Genomic DNA, 16,200 nt, shown 5'->3' on the forward strand with positions numbered 1-16,200 from the left:
CATCAAATATTATAAGGAAGAACCTTTTATCAGAAGAGACCAGAGGTTGGTTTTCCTCAAAACTTATGCATTAAGTTTGCATTACATACATCAGCGTGATTTATCAGTGCACGGTTACGACCGTGTAAACCCATGGGATCAGAGTTTACAGCGTACAGAAACTGAATCTGACATTTTTACTAGATGTTGCAGCACACATAAAATATCTAATATTCTAAAATCAATCTCATATGTTTGATGCAGCCTGCTCAACTGCGTTTCAAAAAATAAATTATATTATAATTTTCCTACATGAGCAACTTTTCTCTCCCTGACATCCGACGTCCCGGTTTAGAGCGACCTTTCACCTCGTCACGTTCTCAACCAATTGGCTGGAGCGATTCTGTGATCCAGATTTAGCACGGCTATCAGTGGCACGGGGAATGCTGGCCAGTCATGGAGGAAGCAGAAGAGAAGCGTTTACCAGGTAGAGAAAGCGAAAACCTGCAGAATAGCGAGCAGCATTTTGGTTCTAGTTTAAAGTCAAACAAATAAGTGTCCTTCCTAAACATTATTCAGAAACCTTATTGTGGAAAGTAGCAAGTGCTTGAACATTTATTTATTACAATAAATCTAAACAACAGCCTCAGATTCTTCATCTCATTTATTTTCAGTTTGTGTTTTTACATTTTTACTCCCCGTGTTGCCATCTGACATCTGCAAGGTTGGGTTTTTTTTTATTTTTTTTATTGCTAATTGGCTAGCATAAAAATGGATGGATTTTAGACTGGAAATGGAGATGACTAGTATGCTGTCCTCTGAAATTAAGTGAGTATTTAAGGATCTGCAACCTCCACGAAATACAAATAGCAACTGATGTTTATTGCTACATAAGCTAATGGGGATTACGGAAACATCGCTAATCATGGAGAAGTATAAAATGTTAAATAAATACTTCTTGTCGGGTTTGAAAAAGTAAAATAGATTCTTAACTCTCCCTGTCTCAACCATTTTTAATTGTCACTGATTGTGTTTCTTAAAGACATATCCAAAACACCTACAATCAGTAGCTAACAGATGCTAACGGTGTAAATAAAAATATCGCTAATCACAAGGAAATATAAAATGCCATTTAAATCCTTCCGAGTTTTGACAAAATAAAATAGATTTTAAGTCTCTCTGTCTCCCAATCATTTCTAAATTGTGGGTCTTAAAAACATATTTTTAAAAAAACAGCTAATATCAGTAGCTAACAAGTGCAAATAAAAACATTGCTAGTCACAAAGAAGTTTAAAATGCCAACTAAATCTTTGTCTCTGGATTTGGAAAAAAATAAATGAGATTTTAAGTCTCTCTCTCTCCCAGCCATATTTGAATGTTATTAACTGAGTCTTGAAAACATATTCAAAACAGCTAAAATCAGTAGCTAACAGATGGCCGTAGCTGTAGAGGAACTGGAGATCTGACTTCACCAATATTTGATTTGTGCATCTCTATTCTCTAAACTTCTGCAGTAAAAGGAGTGGTGAGCTGCAGTGTGTCAACACCTACCTCAAAGCTCTCACTGCTAATTTAAATCAGTTCACAGCCATTTGTTCTTAAATGATGGTAAAATTAGAGACATTTTCACACGCTAATCAACGGCGCACATGATGCCGCTTTTCAGGTCTTTAAAAGTAGGTCGAACACACGGTGTGACGTGTGTCTTTTTAGGAGACGGTGTTTCAGGTGACACGTGTGTGTGTGTGTGTGTGTGTGTGTGTGAGAGCGTCAGGAGAAATAAAGAGTGTCGCACAAAAGCAGAAACTCATCATACAGCACTCACCGATGCAGGCATGAACACGGACGGTCAGCTGGGTCCGCAATATAACACTGTGCTTCTTCCCTCTGGACCTGAAACAGTGGGGAGGACAAATCAACCATAAAAATGACGAATAAATAATTATTGATTTTTCTTTTTCTTTTGGACACATGTAATAATTTATGTTGCTGTGTGAGAAGTGACAGAGGTTTTGTATTTTGCAGTGACCTGCATCAAATTTGCGCCCCTATACTGATACACATCTGAACCTGGAGATTAGACAGCAGAAACGCAAGGAGACACAACAAACGTTTACACACATCCATCCATCCATTTTCTTTACACCCTTGTCCCCATTTACACACACACACACATATGCAAAAATAAAAAACACACACACACACACACACAAAAAACTCTGCATGCCAACATGTTGATGTGCTTTCACACTCAGCAAGACGTCCCCTGATCTTTCTGGACAAATCAGTGTCTTCCATCACCAACATGATAAAATCCAACAAAAGCAGGGAAAGCACCGCTCTGACAGTGTGTAGTACTGCTGCAGTGCTGCTACTTATGCAAAACGAACAGAGAAGCAAAATCTAAAGAAGAGAGCAGACGGATTTCTGTTATCAGCTGCGAAGTGAAGGAAAATATCAACACAATCCATCAAAGTATTCTCTATAGTCTGTTGCCTCAGCAAAGCAACAATAATGTGGAGCGGATTTTCAAAATAAGCAAAGAAAAACTTGCATAAAGTGGATAAAAAAAAAAAGCAGCATTAAAGATCAGAGACTCAGTCTAGTTCAGATTTATTTTTAATGTTTTAATTAATACAAAGGCAGATAAATAAACAGCTCAGAAGGAGGTCAGTGACATAATCTCAGCGATTTTCTCTCCCAGGCTGAGATGTCCGTGCCGTGAAAGGACTTTGTTTACTGCGAGCTGCGGTGAGCAGCGTCCCGCCACAGCTGGAGTCCTGACGCATATTTGACTTGTGGGAAAATTCGGAGTGAAAATCTGGTGACCAAAATGCTTTATCGTGTATTAGAAACTGCAGTTCTCTGGGCAACGGGGCTTTTTTTTTTCTTCTTCTAGGCCTTCCATCCATCTGAGAAGTTGAAATATTTAGTATAAAAATAATCCAGGTAAAACCATCTATTTTGGCGTGTGTTGTGTGTGTAACATAAAATGGGGTTTTTGTCAAATGCAGGTATTGGAATTCCCCATTACGTAACCGAACAAAGAGCCACGTCCAATCAGGAATTAGCCTCGCCACATGTTGTTGATTTTCAAAGTAGTTCCAAGATCTTAAACTAGAGAACACAAATTAAACCAAAAATAAAAAAATAAATAATTAAATAAATAAGTCATTCTGACTGTGAACAATTTACAAATTTGAAAAAGTGTCCATCTTAAAAAGTGACCATGGGGCAGGAAAGTCATACCAATACAAACCAGTCAGAAATACTTATTATAAATTATTATTCACCTGTCCATCCTCTGGACTCTTGGGCAGACGGATACTAAGAAATGTCCACATGGAAACAAGCACGCATACAAACAGACACAAAGAACATCGCTCATCTGGGGGACAGCCAGCACCGATCACGCTGCCGTCCCCAAAAAGATCAACATACCGCAACTCTCCACGAACACACAATGTCCCAACCGTGCCAGCAGCCCCCCATTAGCAGCTGCCGTGTGCATGCGTTTATTTCTAATACCTTGTGGGGACCATTTTCCTGACACATACTACGTTGTGCGGACCAAAGCCTGGTCCCCACAAGGGGAAGTGCTGTTTTGGGGTCAGGGGTCAGATTTAGGACTAAGGTGTGAATTGCGTTTTGGTTAGGGTTAGGGTAAGGTTTAGGCTGTAGAAAAGAATGGAAGTCAATGGAAAGTCCTCGCAAAGATAGCTGTGCAAACATGCGTGTGGGTGTGTGTGTGTGTGTGTGTGATACTCAGGGGTCTAATGGGAACACGCTTCAGGCGCAAAAAACAAAACCAGACAACAAAAAAGTTCCTCTAAAGTTTGGTTTAATTAATTAGCTAAAGATGGATGGGGCTGCTCGTTGTTAAGCTAGGAGTTAGCTAGCGAACGTGGTTAAACGCATTCATGATTGTTTAGGGCTTTCAAACGTTTTGCTGCTTACAAAGTATCTTTTGTGTAGTTTCTTGTGCAACTTTCTTAATTTTGTCTCATTTCAGGTGTACTAACTCACAAGTAACTTTCCAGTAAGATGTGTTAAGTCAATAATTCCTTAATTTTGACATAAAAAAGAAGCACTAGCTCCCCTGACAGATTTCTAATCTTTTGTACATGGGAAAAAATGTCTTGTTATAAGTGAAGGCAACTTGCCAGTGGGACTACAACTTTATCATCAATGTTAAGAAATTATTGACTTAAAACAAGCTCCAGTTATGTCTTAATTTAAACGTACTGAAATGTTTAGACTAGAAAGCAAGTCAAAATTACTTTGTGTCTTTGTTTTTTCCTGCAGTGTGCTCAATGTTTGTTTTTTTATGTCACTGAATATCTTCCTAACCTCACCAAAGTATTTCCAGTTATAGAGAGAGAAAACACACAAGCTATTAAGGCTAACTTTGCTAAAAGGACATAATTTGTTTGGGTGTCTTGAAAACGGGGCTGTGAAAATGATTTCTAGTCACTTGTTTTTGGAAGGCACATGTATCTGTAATGGTCATCGTTTCTAAGCGAGGACTCGAACGGGAGACTTAGAACCTACCCTACCCTAACCCCTAACCCTAACCCTAACCCTATGAAAACATTAAGTAAAACTGAGTCTAGCGGCTAGATTACGGCTGGACGATTCCCAACAGCGTGATTTCTCTTTCTTGTAAGAAGGAAGAAAGCGGAGTAAGTTGTCTTTGAGCCAGCTGACCATCAGTGCACGGCAACAGACGGGAGAAGGTCAGTGCTGCGCTACTCTTGACTCTTAATGGCTTTGGCCAAAAATGATAAAGATCTAACATTTAAAAAAATATATATATACTAAGACAAAATTATTTCAGGCAATGTCTGCGCAGAAGTTCCACTAAGAAATCTCACTGTTAGTTGCTACGATATTCAAATTCAGACAACTTTATTAATCCCAAGGCCGTGCATTCACCGCTAACATTGATCCACTAACTAGAGTCACTGACTAATTGAATAACAATGTGGCGTGAATAAAACAAAAGATAAACACAATAGAAAAACAATATTAGCAGACAGATAAATTAATAAATTTTTTGCAGTATTTTTTTTATAAATATGTTAAACATGAAATTTATTTATTTTATTTTTGTAAAGGTTCGATGTTTTTTATACACGTATATTAAACCTAAAAATAGGAGTACAATTGTTCTGGAATTGAAACATGAAAGCAAATTTCCTAGAGCAGTTGTGGGGGGGGGGAAAGCAAACAAACAAAAACTAATCAAAATATTAACTTTTCGGGATTGTTTCCGCTTGATTACGAAAAAAATAAAAAAATAAAGAGAGATGACTCCTCGGATTGTAAAAGGTCTCTGACTGTTAGTCTGGAGTATAAAATCCTAATAAATTACATTGGATTTGTGGTTGCAAGTGACAAAGTGTGGAAAATCTCAGTGGGTATTAATACCCTCGCAAATGGCAACGAATGTTCTCATAGTTTCGGGTTTTATAGCAAATCCTGAAGCCTCAAGGGAGAGGTTTCTCTTGGCTCTAAACAGAAACACAAACTGGAAAACTACGGCGATGTACGTGACGACGTTTTGTTGCTACAATTTAGTGTCAGCACAACCTGTCCTTTATACCTTCCAGTTTTCTTTTTTGAAATTATTTTTATTTTACTACACTAAAGACCAGTGTGTCGTTTATTAAAAGAAGAAAAAGAAACAAGAGAGAAGAGTTATTGCTCTGGAAAGGAAAGGAGGGCACATCTGACCTGCTTTACAGAGTGCTTCATACTTTCCATGAACTTGTGCTTCCCAAAAAAAAAAAAAAGAAAAGAAAAAAGTCCACATCCAGCAGCTTGTGATTCGGCTCGTTATGTGAGAAAAAAAAAAAAAAAGGAACTCAGAGAATATGTTTTGTGAGGGGGCAAAGTGGCGGAAGAGCCTCTGTGGTGCTGAGCGGAAGGGTCTTACCCTGCATCGTCCGCCTGAAACCCCTCCAGCTCGTCCCTTTGCTCGGCCAGCGAGGACTCCAGGTCCAGGTAGGTCCCATTGTGGGACAGCTGAAGTGTGCAATCGTCGAGCTGCAAAAACACGAGAGAGACACGGCCGTCATGAAACACGGAAACGGAACCAAAAACAACCGAAAACGTCTCGTCGCTTCCATTTCACCGCAACTCACACCTCGCTTCCCGGCCGCCGGAAAAGGCCAGTAAAGTCCATCTGGTGATTGACGCAGGCGACTCGACCCGCTTTTCCAGCGGTCACTTACTTATGTCTATTTATGTTTCACACCCTTGAATTAGAAGAAACAATGTGAGACTCTGAAATAAAGCCGCTCTATTGGGTCGAGCCAATGTCATGTACAAGTTGTCGGTGGAGGAGCGGCGGCCGCTTGCAGCGGTGGGGATTCTGCTTTTGGCATTACGGCGGAGCTGCTGAGGGAATTAACTCGTAATAAAGCTGCAGGGACGTGAAACCAAAACCAGAGTGCAACAAGGGGCAGCTCTTAGTGCATGTAAATACCAGCTGCGGGAAATGTGAGACTTGAATTTTGCTTCAATTGGTTTTAGGCGAGAAGATCCAGCATTTTTAGCTGTCTCTGCATCTGTGAACAGGGTGCAGGGGGTTTCACCCAAAACCTTTCTCACATGTGTATGAGTTAGCACAGTCTGTTTCTCGTAAAAAACAAAAACAAAAAAAAAAAAAAAAAACTAAGCTCAGATCTCGCACCTAGACGCTGTTCAATCGACAAAATAGAAAAAAAAAGCACCCCACCGGCGTGGATCTTTTATGAGCGCAGTCACCAGGTGGGAGCAGGTGCAAAGAACTATGGAGACGACTCACAAAAAGCAACTTACATCATTGTTGCAGACGAGACCCTGGGAGTGTTGTTCCCGGTTAAAAGCCGTTCGTATCAAACCTTCCACACCTGTGACTGGGTCGTTCTGATTCTGGTTCTGGTTCTGCTGACCCCAGAAGCAAATATGAGGAAGCAGCATCCAGCTTCTACGAACCACAAATCCAGAAGAAACGTCTAGAACAGCAAACAGCTGAAACACTGTCCAGAGTTGCTTTTGGTCAACATGATGTGCTTTTGCTTGATGATTCTGATGTAGACAGTTGACAAAATGTAATGTTTGTTGCTTGTTTCATAGTTGATGACTATCTGACGATTTAAAAAAAACAACATTTTTTACGTTGTAAGGACCTTTGTACCTCCTGGTCGCTGAAATGTGCGATACAAATAAACTTGACTTGGAGATCAGAGGAGTCATCCATCGGTATTTAGCAGGTCGGTGGTATCGTTGGGAATCTCACAAGCTTAGGTGTGCCACTAATAAACTCCCACCCACACACACACACACACACACACACACACATACCTCCACAGACGACCATTCAAGTGGCCTGACGACACTTTGTGACCAGGGCAAAACCTGCTCCTGCTCCCCGTCTGTCCGTCCCTCCCTTTCACGTAGAAACAGGGACGGACTATCAGACGGACTCGCAGCATAAATATAACTCTTGCTATATTTACTCTGTTCTGAGGCAAGCGTGCACTCGGGCCGCAGAGGGTGAGTGAGTCCACAAGGACCTCAAGTCAAATGGGGGCACAACCAAGACAGACACCAACGTTGGCATGTTGTTGTTTGATTTGAACATGTCCAGATCATAAACAGACAGGGCTTTTTTTTTTTCTTTTAGGACTTTTGACCAACGATTAGCAAATGGAACATCAGATTTCTGGACAAATATAAATAAATTGAGTTGAAATCGAATGTTGGGACATTCAAATTAAACTGGATTGAGAACAAATTGTCATTATTCATTGGTGCTGATAGACTGGGTGAAGGACGTTCACCATTTTTATCATTTTGTTAGATTTTCTATTTTAATGGAAATGTTCCTAATTTAAAAAGACTAAAGTCACAAACCCTAACCTCATAAGCACACACCAAAGTTGTTTTTCTTTTTTCTTTTGCTGTACAATTTAATCTTCCACCAGCACAGTTCCAGACATCCGTCTTTACCGAACTTGTTCCACAACGTTGACAAATACAATGCAGAGAACATATTATTAGCTTGCTTCCCCAGAAGCAGCCGGCCTGGTCGCTAAGCATATCTAAAAGAGAATCCCACTGGTTCTCCAGTTTGGAACTGGAGCATAATTGGGTTTGATGCAATCCCCACATCCGAGTGCCAACCTCAGAGTTAATTGGAACGTAACACACCACCCATAGTGGAGTCAGAATCCTCTTCTTCTGGAAGTTTCTGTATCAAGCAACACACCTTCCTTGGTTGTTGGTGGCTCTACAAGCAACTAAATTATTCGTATTTGTCTTGTAAATAATTAATTTGTAAATTTCTACAGAGTACCAATAAAAACAGGTACTTCTACTACAGATTGAGATGCAGTCAGCGTTTTTTCTCAGGTCTTTTTTTTAATCACTCTCCTCTTAAGTCAATCCAAGAAGGAGCACCCCTAATCTTACACAATAATCAGGCATAATGACAGCAGTCCTGCAAAAGTTTCCCTCTCTTTCCCTCAGAAGAACATTAATCCATCTGTGTCAACTAGCTAATCCACTTAGCAAAAGCACCCCTGATGCACACAGGTCCAACTGCAGAGATGTTTTGGCCCGCTAAACACCTGGGATTTGTGTATTTTCTCAAACAAAGCACACTACGGTAGCTGGCAAAACACAAAAGAAGCAAAGAATTGCAAAAGAAAATGGTTACAAAAGAAAAGCTAGCATACAAAAGAGGAACCCAGAATGCTAAAGCTAGCTTAGCATCATGTTCAGATAAAAACATTTTTTTGAGGGGGTAAAAGGGAGGTTGGTGTTCACGGCAACATTAGGTCAATGTTAATGGGAAAAAAAGTGAAGCAGTTTTTAAATTGTTTTCTGTGCACATTTCAACAAAAAATATTTACGGGTTGTTTACAGAAAGTGTCAGAATTTTATTCTATGGCCAAAATTATGCTGGTTTGCAGGGCTTTATGAAAGAGAAATCTGGGTTTTCATGCCTAAAATCAGATACAACACAGTGAGGTAAGGTGAATCCAAGTAAAGTTAATCCCAAATGTGAAGCCATTGTTGTTCACACTTTCTATGTGTGTGAGAACTGGTAAATCTGTCCAGGACTGGGACAAAAGGACTGGAAACAACAAGTGGGGGGTGGGGTGGGGGGTCATGTCCTGCCCCACTGCCCCAGTTTTTTTTTTTTTTTTTTTTTTTTGCTGCTGTGAGAATTAAACAAAAGCATTTTTAATCCCATTCCACAGTCGTTCTCCAACATCACCTGAATTTTCACCAGGTTTTTCTTTATAACTGTTCTCTTATTTTTTTTCTTTAAAGGTTTGATTATTCCAATTTTGACCAGTTCATTTGTTTGTTTGTTTTTTTCTCAATTTTTTTCTCTTTTTAATTTTTTTTATCCAAAAAGACAATTACTTGCAGGTTAAAATAAAAAAAGGTGGCAATAGTGGGAGTTCTTAGTCTTAATGACCTAATGCAAAGGTGTGAAACTCATTTTCATTTTGGGCCCAATGAAGATTATTAAGGCTCTTAAAGGGCCGGTTGTGCCAAATGTATTGATAAAACCATTCACAAACTGTTAATATATGAATGAATTCCTAAAAATAAATATTATTGTACATCTTTTCAGTCCCTCCAGGACTGCATAATTCATTTTGTAATTTTTTTGCAATTAAAAAAAACAAAGCGTTTGTGACACTAATTTGGAAATATTTGCAACATTTGCACTTATATCGATGACAGCATATGTGACTTTTTATTACTTGCTGTATGGATTACGGACTATAATCTGACATCAGTCGAAGCTGAGGCAGCTGTTCAGTACAAGTAAGAAAGTTTTTGACAATTTTTGAGAAAAATCTGCAATTACCTTCCAATTATATATTAGCTCAAAAAAAGTCAGAGGATCTGTTGATTTTGCATGAATTTCCACAATAATTCTCAAGGAGCCCGAGGGACTGATTGATTGATGTAATTTGGCAGTAAACAGATAAAAACAGCATTGATTTTATTGATAACTTTATGTTTAAGCACACTTAGTGTTTAGTCTAGAATCTAGGGGGCCACATAAAAAGCTACGGCGGGCCGGATTTGGCCCACGGGCCTTGAGTTTGGCAAGGCCCAAATGAACAGGAGGCGGGGGAACTAAAACATTGATACAGAAAATGTCAAGCGCAGATAATAATCGACTGAATTTTCCTTGATGGATTCTGACTTTTGACCTATTGAAAGACGCATCTCTACTGGAATCTGGTTGGCAAATCAAAGACGGAAGAAATCGACTCTCATTAATTGATGCATTAATGAGAATCTTGCAATTCCATCATTTTCGATGGACTCAAAACTCTTACATCATCCACCACAGCACCCGACCTCCTTCTCTTCTATGTCACATAATCTTTCAAATAAAAAGATCAAGAAAACGTCACAAACACACCTCCTAATACAGCGTCAACCAAAGCCAGTCTCTTCCTATGAACTCTTGTCTCGGGGGATGCAGGTATTAATATACCAAAAACACGTCTCGCTGTTTGTAGATGGAAGAGAGTCGGCTCCACAAAACGGGGGCCAGAGGAACATAATGACCGATCTGCTTTACACCCATTTAACCAATTTCTCCCAGAAGGAGTGAAGCAAAGGAAGGAAGAAAAGCAAAAACACAGGAGGGCGAGAGGCGGGATGTAATTACTTCCATGTTAAAATAACACCCAGCCTGCCGATGATCGTGGTCAGTCGACAGTTATAGATGCCCTTACGTAATTTAGCCGGCGACTTTTAGCGACGCAGGAGATTCTGTTCTAGAAAGAGCGTGGGGGGGAAGGCTTTTCCATGTGGCCATTAAGTCTCTCAGGGCTGCTTTAACAAGAGCTATTCGCTAATTCAATAAAAGTCGACCTCTGAAGTGCAGGATTTACTGGGGATTTTTTTGTGTTTTTTTTGTAGGGGAAGGGAGTTTCTTACTGTAAAAGTGTGCAGGGAAAGTATTCATGCCCCTTGGGCGCATTGTGTGGCATTACATCCACAGACTTCAGCGTATCTTACTGGGAAACTGTTTGGTGGACAAAAGCATAAACGACACTGAAAAGACAAGAATGCACAATTTTCAAATTGTTTATGACTAAAAATCTGTAAAGTGTGGCATGCATTTGCATTGGAACAGAGTTTGCAAAATGTCTTCAGGAAAAAAAAGATTTTGACATGGCTTTGAAATAATACTTTATTTGCTTGTTTTGTCATTTATTTTATTTTGATTCATATATTTTTAATACTATTATGCATTCTTGTACATTTTGTTATTGATCTCACCACCCCCACCAACATTTTTTAGCTTTAATGCCCATTTATTTAGATCAAATGAAGGGAGTGACATTTTGGGGAGCGCCTCGAGCTACGTTTGGATTCGTTACACACGACATTTAAACACAAGCTCATTCTTAATAAAAATCTTCAGAAATCACCTCATTAGTGGAGAGCTTCAACCTGTGTGTAATCGAACAACAATCGGCAACAGGAAAATCCTTTTTGAGGGTCGACTTTGAAAACAAAATAGTACTTTCTGGTGTACGTGCGAACCCATACCCACCGCGAGACATGACAGCTTGAGCGCCGGCGATCAAAACAATGCATAAACTCTACCTTGATCCCACTGAAATTCACTACAGTTTGCTGTTGTGATGGTACAAGATATGAAAAAAAGTACCACTGCAGTAGACCGAAACCCGTGCGGTGAGCTGGATCTCTTTGATGATGATTTATCCGAACTGTTCTGACAGAAGGGCAAGAGCAGCTTGGACCAAGCAACACATCCAAGGCTCTCCGATTTAGCCCTAGCAACCCGGGCTGTGTGTTTATGCTTGTGTTTGGTCAGAGAGGTGGAAGAGGACGTAGAGGAAGAGGACAGGAAAACCACAGCGCCCAAAGTGAGGAGAACAAAGTGTCGCAAGGATCCAGGCCACGGCCACAGGAATTCTGGGACAAGTGACCTATACTTTACATGCAGCCGAGCCAGTCGGCGCAGAATTCTCCCATCACAGCATAATAACCCAGGGAGAAAAGTTCAGGACGCTGAGGGTACAGTGAGAAGAAAAAGCCGCTTTAAAAGACTGAGAAATAACCCAAGAAGTGAAACAAATCACTTTAAAAAAAGTGTCATTTTTCAGATTTTTCCATGTTATCTCCAGAGCAAATCCTTAAAAAAGCCCCAGAGTTCGGATCCCGACTATGCGACGGGCAAAAGCGCAGCGATTCCATCCCATCCCTATAATCTAAGCACAATATCCAGTTGCCATAGCACACAGTCTTCCTCTGGGATGGGAATAAAATTGCAAACACAAACACAGACTGCACCATCTGTCCTTGCGTAAGTTGTAATCATAAGCTTTTCTGTGCTGTGGGCTATTTTTCATTTGTTTTGTGGCTTTTAAGGATCGGGCAGCACAAGATCCACTGGTTTTGGAAAAAGCCATTCCACTGTCGAGTGCTGGCTCGCCGATGGGGTCATCTTGGCAGCACTTCAAACTCCCGAGTCTCCTTTGATTTTCAGTTTAAACTTTACTGTCTGCTTATTTGAAAATCACACAAATAAGAGGGCGTATAATAAGGTCTGCATCACTTTGACGGCTCGCCTGGGTGAGTTCTGGGCATCGGCTGGTTACCGATGCTGAGGTACTAAAGAGTTACGATTTTAAAACCATTGGAATTCTCCATCATGCAATCCTACGGTGCAACGAGCTTTCAATGAGATGCCAGAGAATGTGCCGCCATAGTTTATGCTTTGAAGCATTCCCCACTTGTTGGTCAGCATTAGCAGCTAGGTTAGAGAGGGCTGCTACAGTTTATGCACGAGAAACAAGACTGACCACTTGATATTACACTGGACTATTGAAAGTATTTACTTGAAGGCTTTCTTCCAGGCTTAGCAGTGTGTTTACATGACTTTTTGGAGATTCCTATATCTGTGAGGTCAGACTCAAATCAATCAGCAATTATAAAAAGCTTGAATTGCCAATTGGTTGTTTTTGTTTTGCTGAAATGTTGCTAAATATAGGAAGAAATTCACAGAGTTGGCAACAGTGGAGTGACTATTGCCAACTGCATTGCCAGCTGCAAACCTGAAGACACGACCCGTTGGGCCAATCCTCTCAGAGTACAGTGGCTAGTTTTTAGACCTTGAGGACGTAGATAAGATCAGCTTCACACTCATCGGAGTCCCAAAATTAAGGAAATCAGATCCAATTTATCGGCTGGTCCATTTTTCGACACACCCTACTCTCTACTCTAATTTACCTACAAGGTATTCTACAGGGTTAAGCTCAAGAAACACCTATTGTGACCGACTATTCAGGCGCCGATATGATTTTTTCTCTCATGAAGATCGACTATTCATGTGAGAGTAAAAAATCAATCGTAGGAAATTGCTGGCGGTCTGCGAGGTCCGTTACCTTCAACGTGTTCTAACTGCTGTGCAGATCATCCATAAACTTGACTTGATGTTGGGGAATGTATAGAACATTCCAATACACTCTCTGCACTATCATAACCACAAAGAACAGCCAAAATGTAACATTGGGTAGGTTTATATTTCAGGTGCCATGCAGTAGAATTAGATTTTCCAGTGATGTATTCCACATTTATCCAAAAACGCCTTCTAATATCACGAATCCAAATCAGAAAATCGGGATCAGCAGGTCAAGTATTTTTTAAAAAGGGATTTTTTTCCCCTTGTTCATCAAGACATAAGAACTTCCACTGTTTTTTATTTCTAAAAATACATTAACTCAGAGCATAAACCTTTTTTTTTTTTTTTTTTAGCGCAATAACATATGAATATAAGGTTTAGGAACACATGCCATGATAAATAAATAGAAACCAACTTTGCCAAAGAACCTGCAGCAGAATCTCTGAGTTCTGATGTTATTTTAAAGCATCAGTCAGAACAGAAGCGGCCAGTCAGATCTCAGAGGAAATCAGAAATCGGTGTATCTCTAATAATAACTCTAGGAAAGGTTTGTGTTCATACCAGTATCAAGTGGAAACCATGTTATTTTTACTCGATTCTATCATCCCTGGAGAATGTCATACCAGCCCATGCCTGGTGTGATCATGTGTTCCAGTCAGCCTTGTCAGTGAGGAATGTACCGTTTTGTTTCAACGTCATCTTTTCTCCCCATCAAAACGGCCCTAAAGCTGCATCTTTTCTGCTCCGACACGCTCCTCTGACTGAGCCGATCATCTGGGATTGGGGTTGCTGGGCGCCTGAGCAGTGGGACTGTCATTTGGGGGCAGAGGAGTGGGACAGCTAGGGATATATATCTAGTCGCCCTGTTGCGTTTGCAGCCACCTGTTAGAGTGACGGGTAGAGCACAGATACGCAGCAATCGGGTTCACTTGGCTGGAGGAGATTTCAACCTGACGGGGTTCATTCTGAGACTGAGAAACCCCTAAAACGGCAGGGTCAAAAGGAAAGACCTTTTCTTTTTACTACTGTAGAACTGGTAAAGACAGTATACACATTAAGACCTGAATAAAAAGTGTACTTCATTGAGGAAAACTCCACTAAAATTGTGAAATTTCATTCCGGCTTTTGTTTTTAACGTGTGCCAACCCAGATTATCAGTGACCCCATCTCTTTTTATAACCTCCTGCGACCGCCCCTGGATATTTAATCTTTTATAAGTGAAGGCAGCGTTTCGAAGCTGCTGAAGGCTTTGTGGCAACCTTGTTTCATTCCACAGATTGGAGTCACTTGTGTTCTGAAAATAGCCTCTGAATACTGGCTGCTGGAGTGTATTTGCAGGAGCCTTGAAGGGGAGAAAAACAGAAGTCCAAAAAACTCCATGTGGTTCTGCTCTAACTTTTCCCCAAACACACCCAAACGTTAAAAATATAAACAAACTGATATTCTACAACAGATTTCTGTCAGATCAACTCATCAACACTCCTTGTTTCGTCTTGTTTTTGTTTGTTTCCATAAAGGAAGGTGATTCCAGCGCTGTTTACCAAAGGGATTATCCTACCTTGTGTGGAGCTTTGAGGAGCCGATGGACGCCCGCTAGCTGGTTGATGAGGGGGATGTCCTCCCGGAAGGTGTACACCGGGGGTCTGGTCGGCTCTGGAAAGTTAGTGCTGTTGAACGGATCGGTGTCATCTAAAAACTGAACCCTGCAGACGAACGTGGCCATGCTGCATCCATGCAAGTGGCTTCTTCTGAGGGGACGGACGGGGCAGGGTAGAGGGTAGGAGGGCAGTCGAGAGGTTTTGAGGGTGGAGGGTGGTAGGAGAAGCAGGAGCGCTCCTCAGCCGGTAACGACGACAAATCCCCGTCGCCAAGAACGCCCGGAGCGAATGTGGGGGGATGTCGCCCTTTCTCCGTCTGCGGCGAGGCTCGCTCGGTCCTGAGCGGTCGGGAGTTATTCTCGGAGAGGCAGGTGGCCGGTGATGAAGAGGAGGGAGCAAAGCGGAGAGTGAAGGATCAGCGCAGCCTGGCTGGGACAGCCGGTCTGCTGTCTGTCTGAGCCTAATCCATCCCACCCCTCTCTGACTGAGCTGTGTCTATTTTCCCCTCTGCCCTCCTTCTCCTCCTCACTCTCTCCTGCTTTCCATTGGCTTCCTCCATGAAAATCATCTGAGCACTAATCCGATGGTCATCTGAAACAACAACAGTAAAACATTTTAGACTGAATAACTGTAAAAATAATTAATAAATAACAATAATAATAATGAGAGGTTTCGGGATCAAATTTAGGCTTGGAAATTTTGTAATATATACTGCTTTATTTTAGTTGTAATTTATTCATTTATTTATGTCATTTATTGACACCAGAACTTTGTTTTTAACGTTATTCCTGTGGAAAACTGTTGATCTCTGGTGACATCTTGTGGCCACATCTTGCAGCTGCAGCCTCTTCAGTCTGTCATTACAGCAAACTGCGCTGTACTTTACTGGAATTTTCTATACTGGACAACAAAAAGTGATTTTTTTGCTTGATAATTTGAATGACCAATTACTGTATACCTCTTTACTAAAATTTTTTTATTACATTTTAAAGATAACAAAATATCAAATTGATTTTAAGTAACTTTGAATTAGTTTAAAAATATAGTTTTGAAAAAATAAACACAAAATAAAAAATAAATCTAATTCCTATGAAAAATCCGTCAAAATAGATGATTCTATCTTTTAAAAAAAAAAGAGTGTGAAAAGCGTATCAGTAT

The 16,200-nt window shown here is 40.6% G+C and overlaps 1 protein-coding gene across 1 annotated transcript; it reads right to left on the reverse strand.

Moving 5' to 3' along the window:
- Window positions 1-1,703: 1,703 nt before the first annotated feature.
- Window positions 1,704-15,531, reverse strand: LOC122844100 (FH1/FH2 domain-containing protein 3-like). Its single transcript, XM_044139291.1, has 3 exons — window positions 15,003-15,531; window positions 5,918-6,027; window positions 1,704-1,872 (listed from the first exon to the last, which is right to left on the reverse strand). Exons 1-3 carry the CDS (start codon window positions 15,165-15,167, stop codon window positions 1,704-1,706), a joined length of 444 nt encoding a protein of 147 aa, XP_043995226.1. The 5' UTR covers window positions 15,168-15,531.
- Window positions 15,532-16,200: the final 669 nt, after the last annotated feature.

This window comes from Gambusia affinis, linkage group LG14, assembly GCF_019740435.1.
Source record: "Gambusia affinis linkage group LG14, SWU_Gaff_1.0, whole genome shotgun sequence".
In the NCBI taxonomy this organism is placed as follows: domain Eukaryota; kingdom Metazoa; phylum Chordata; class Actinopteri; order Cyprinodontiformes; family Poeciliidae; genus Gambusia; species Gambusia affinis.

What these genes read in the sequence shown, in the direction of transcription:
- LOC122844100 (XM_044139291.1), bottom strand. Translation starts at nt 15,167, where the DNA reads ATGGCCACGTTCGTCTGCAGGGTTCAGTTTTTAGATGACACCGATCCG. An exon ending in TCCTCAAAGCTCCACACAAG is followed by an intron (nt 6,028 to 15,002) that starts GTAGGATAATCC and finishes GTGTTTTTGCAG; the next exon opens with CTCGACGATTGCACACTTCA. An exon ending in TTTCAGGCGGACGATGCAGG is followed by an intron (nt 1,873 to 5,917) that starts GTAAGACCCTTC and finishes CCACTGTTTCAG; the next exon opens with GTCCAGAGGGAAGAAGCACA.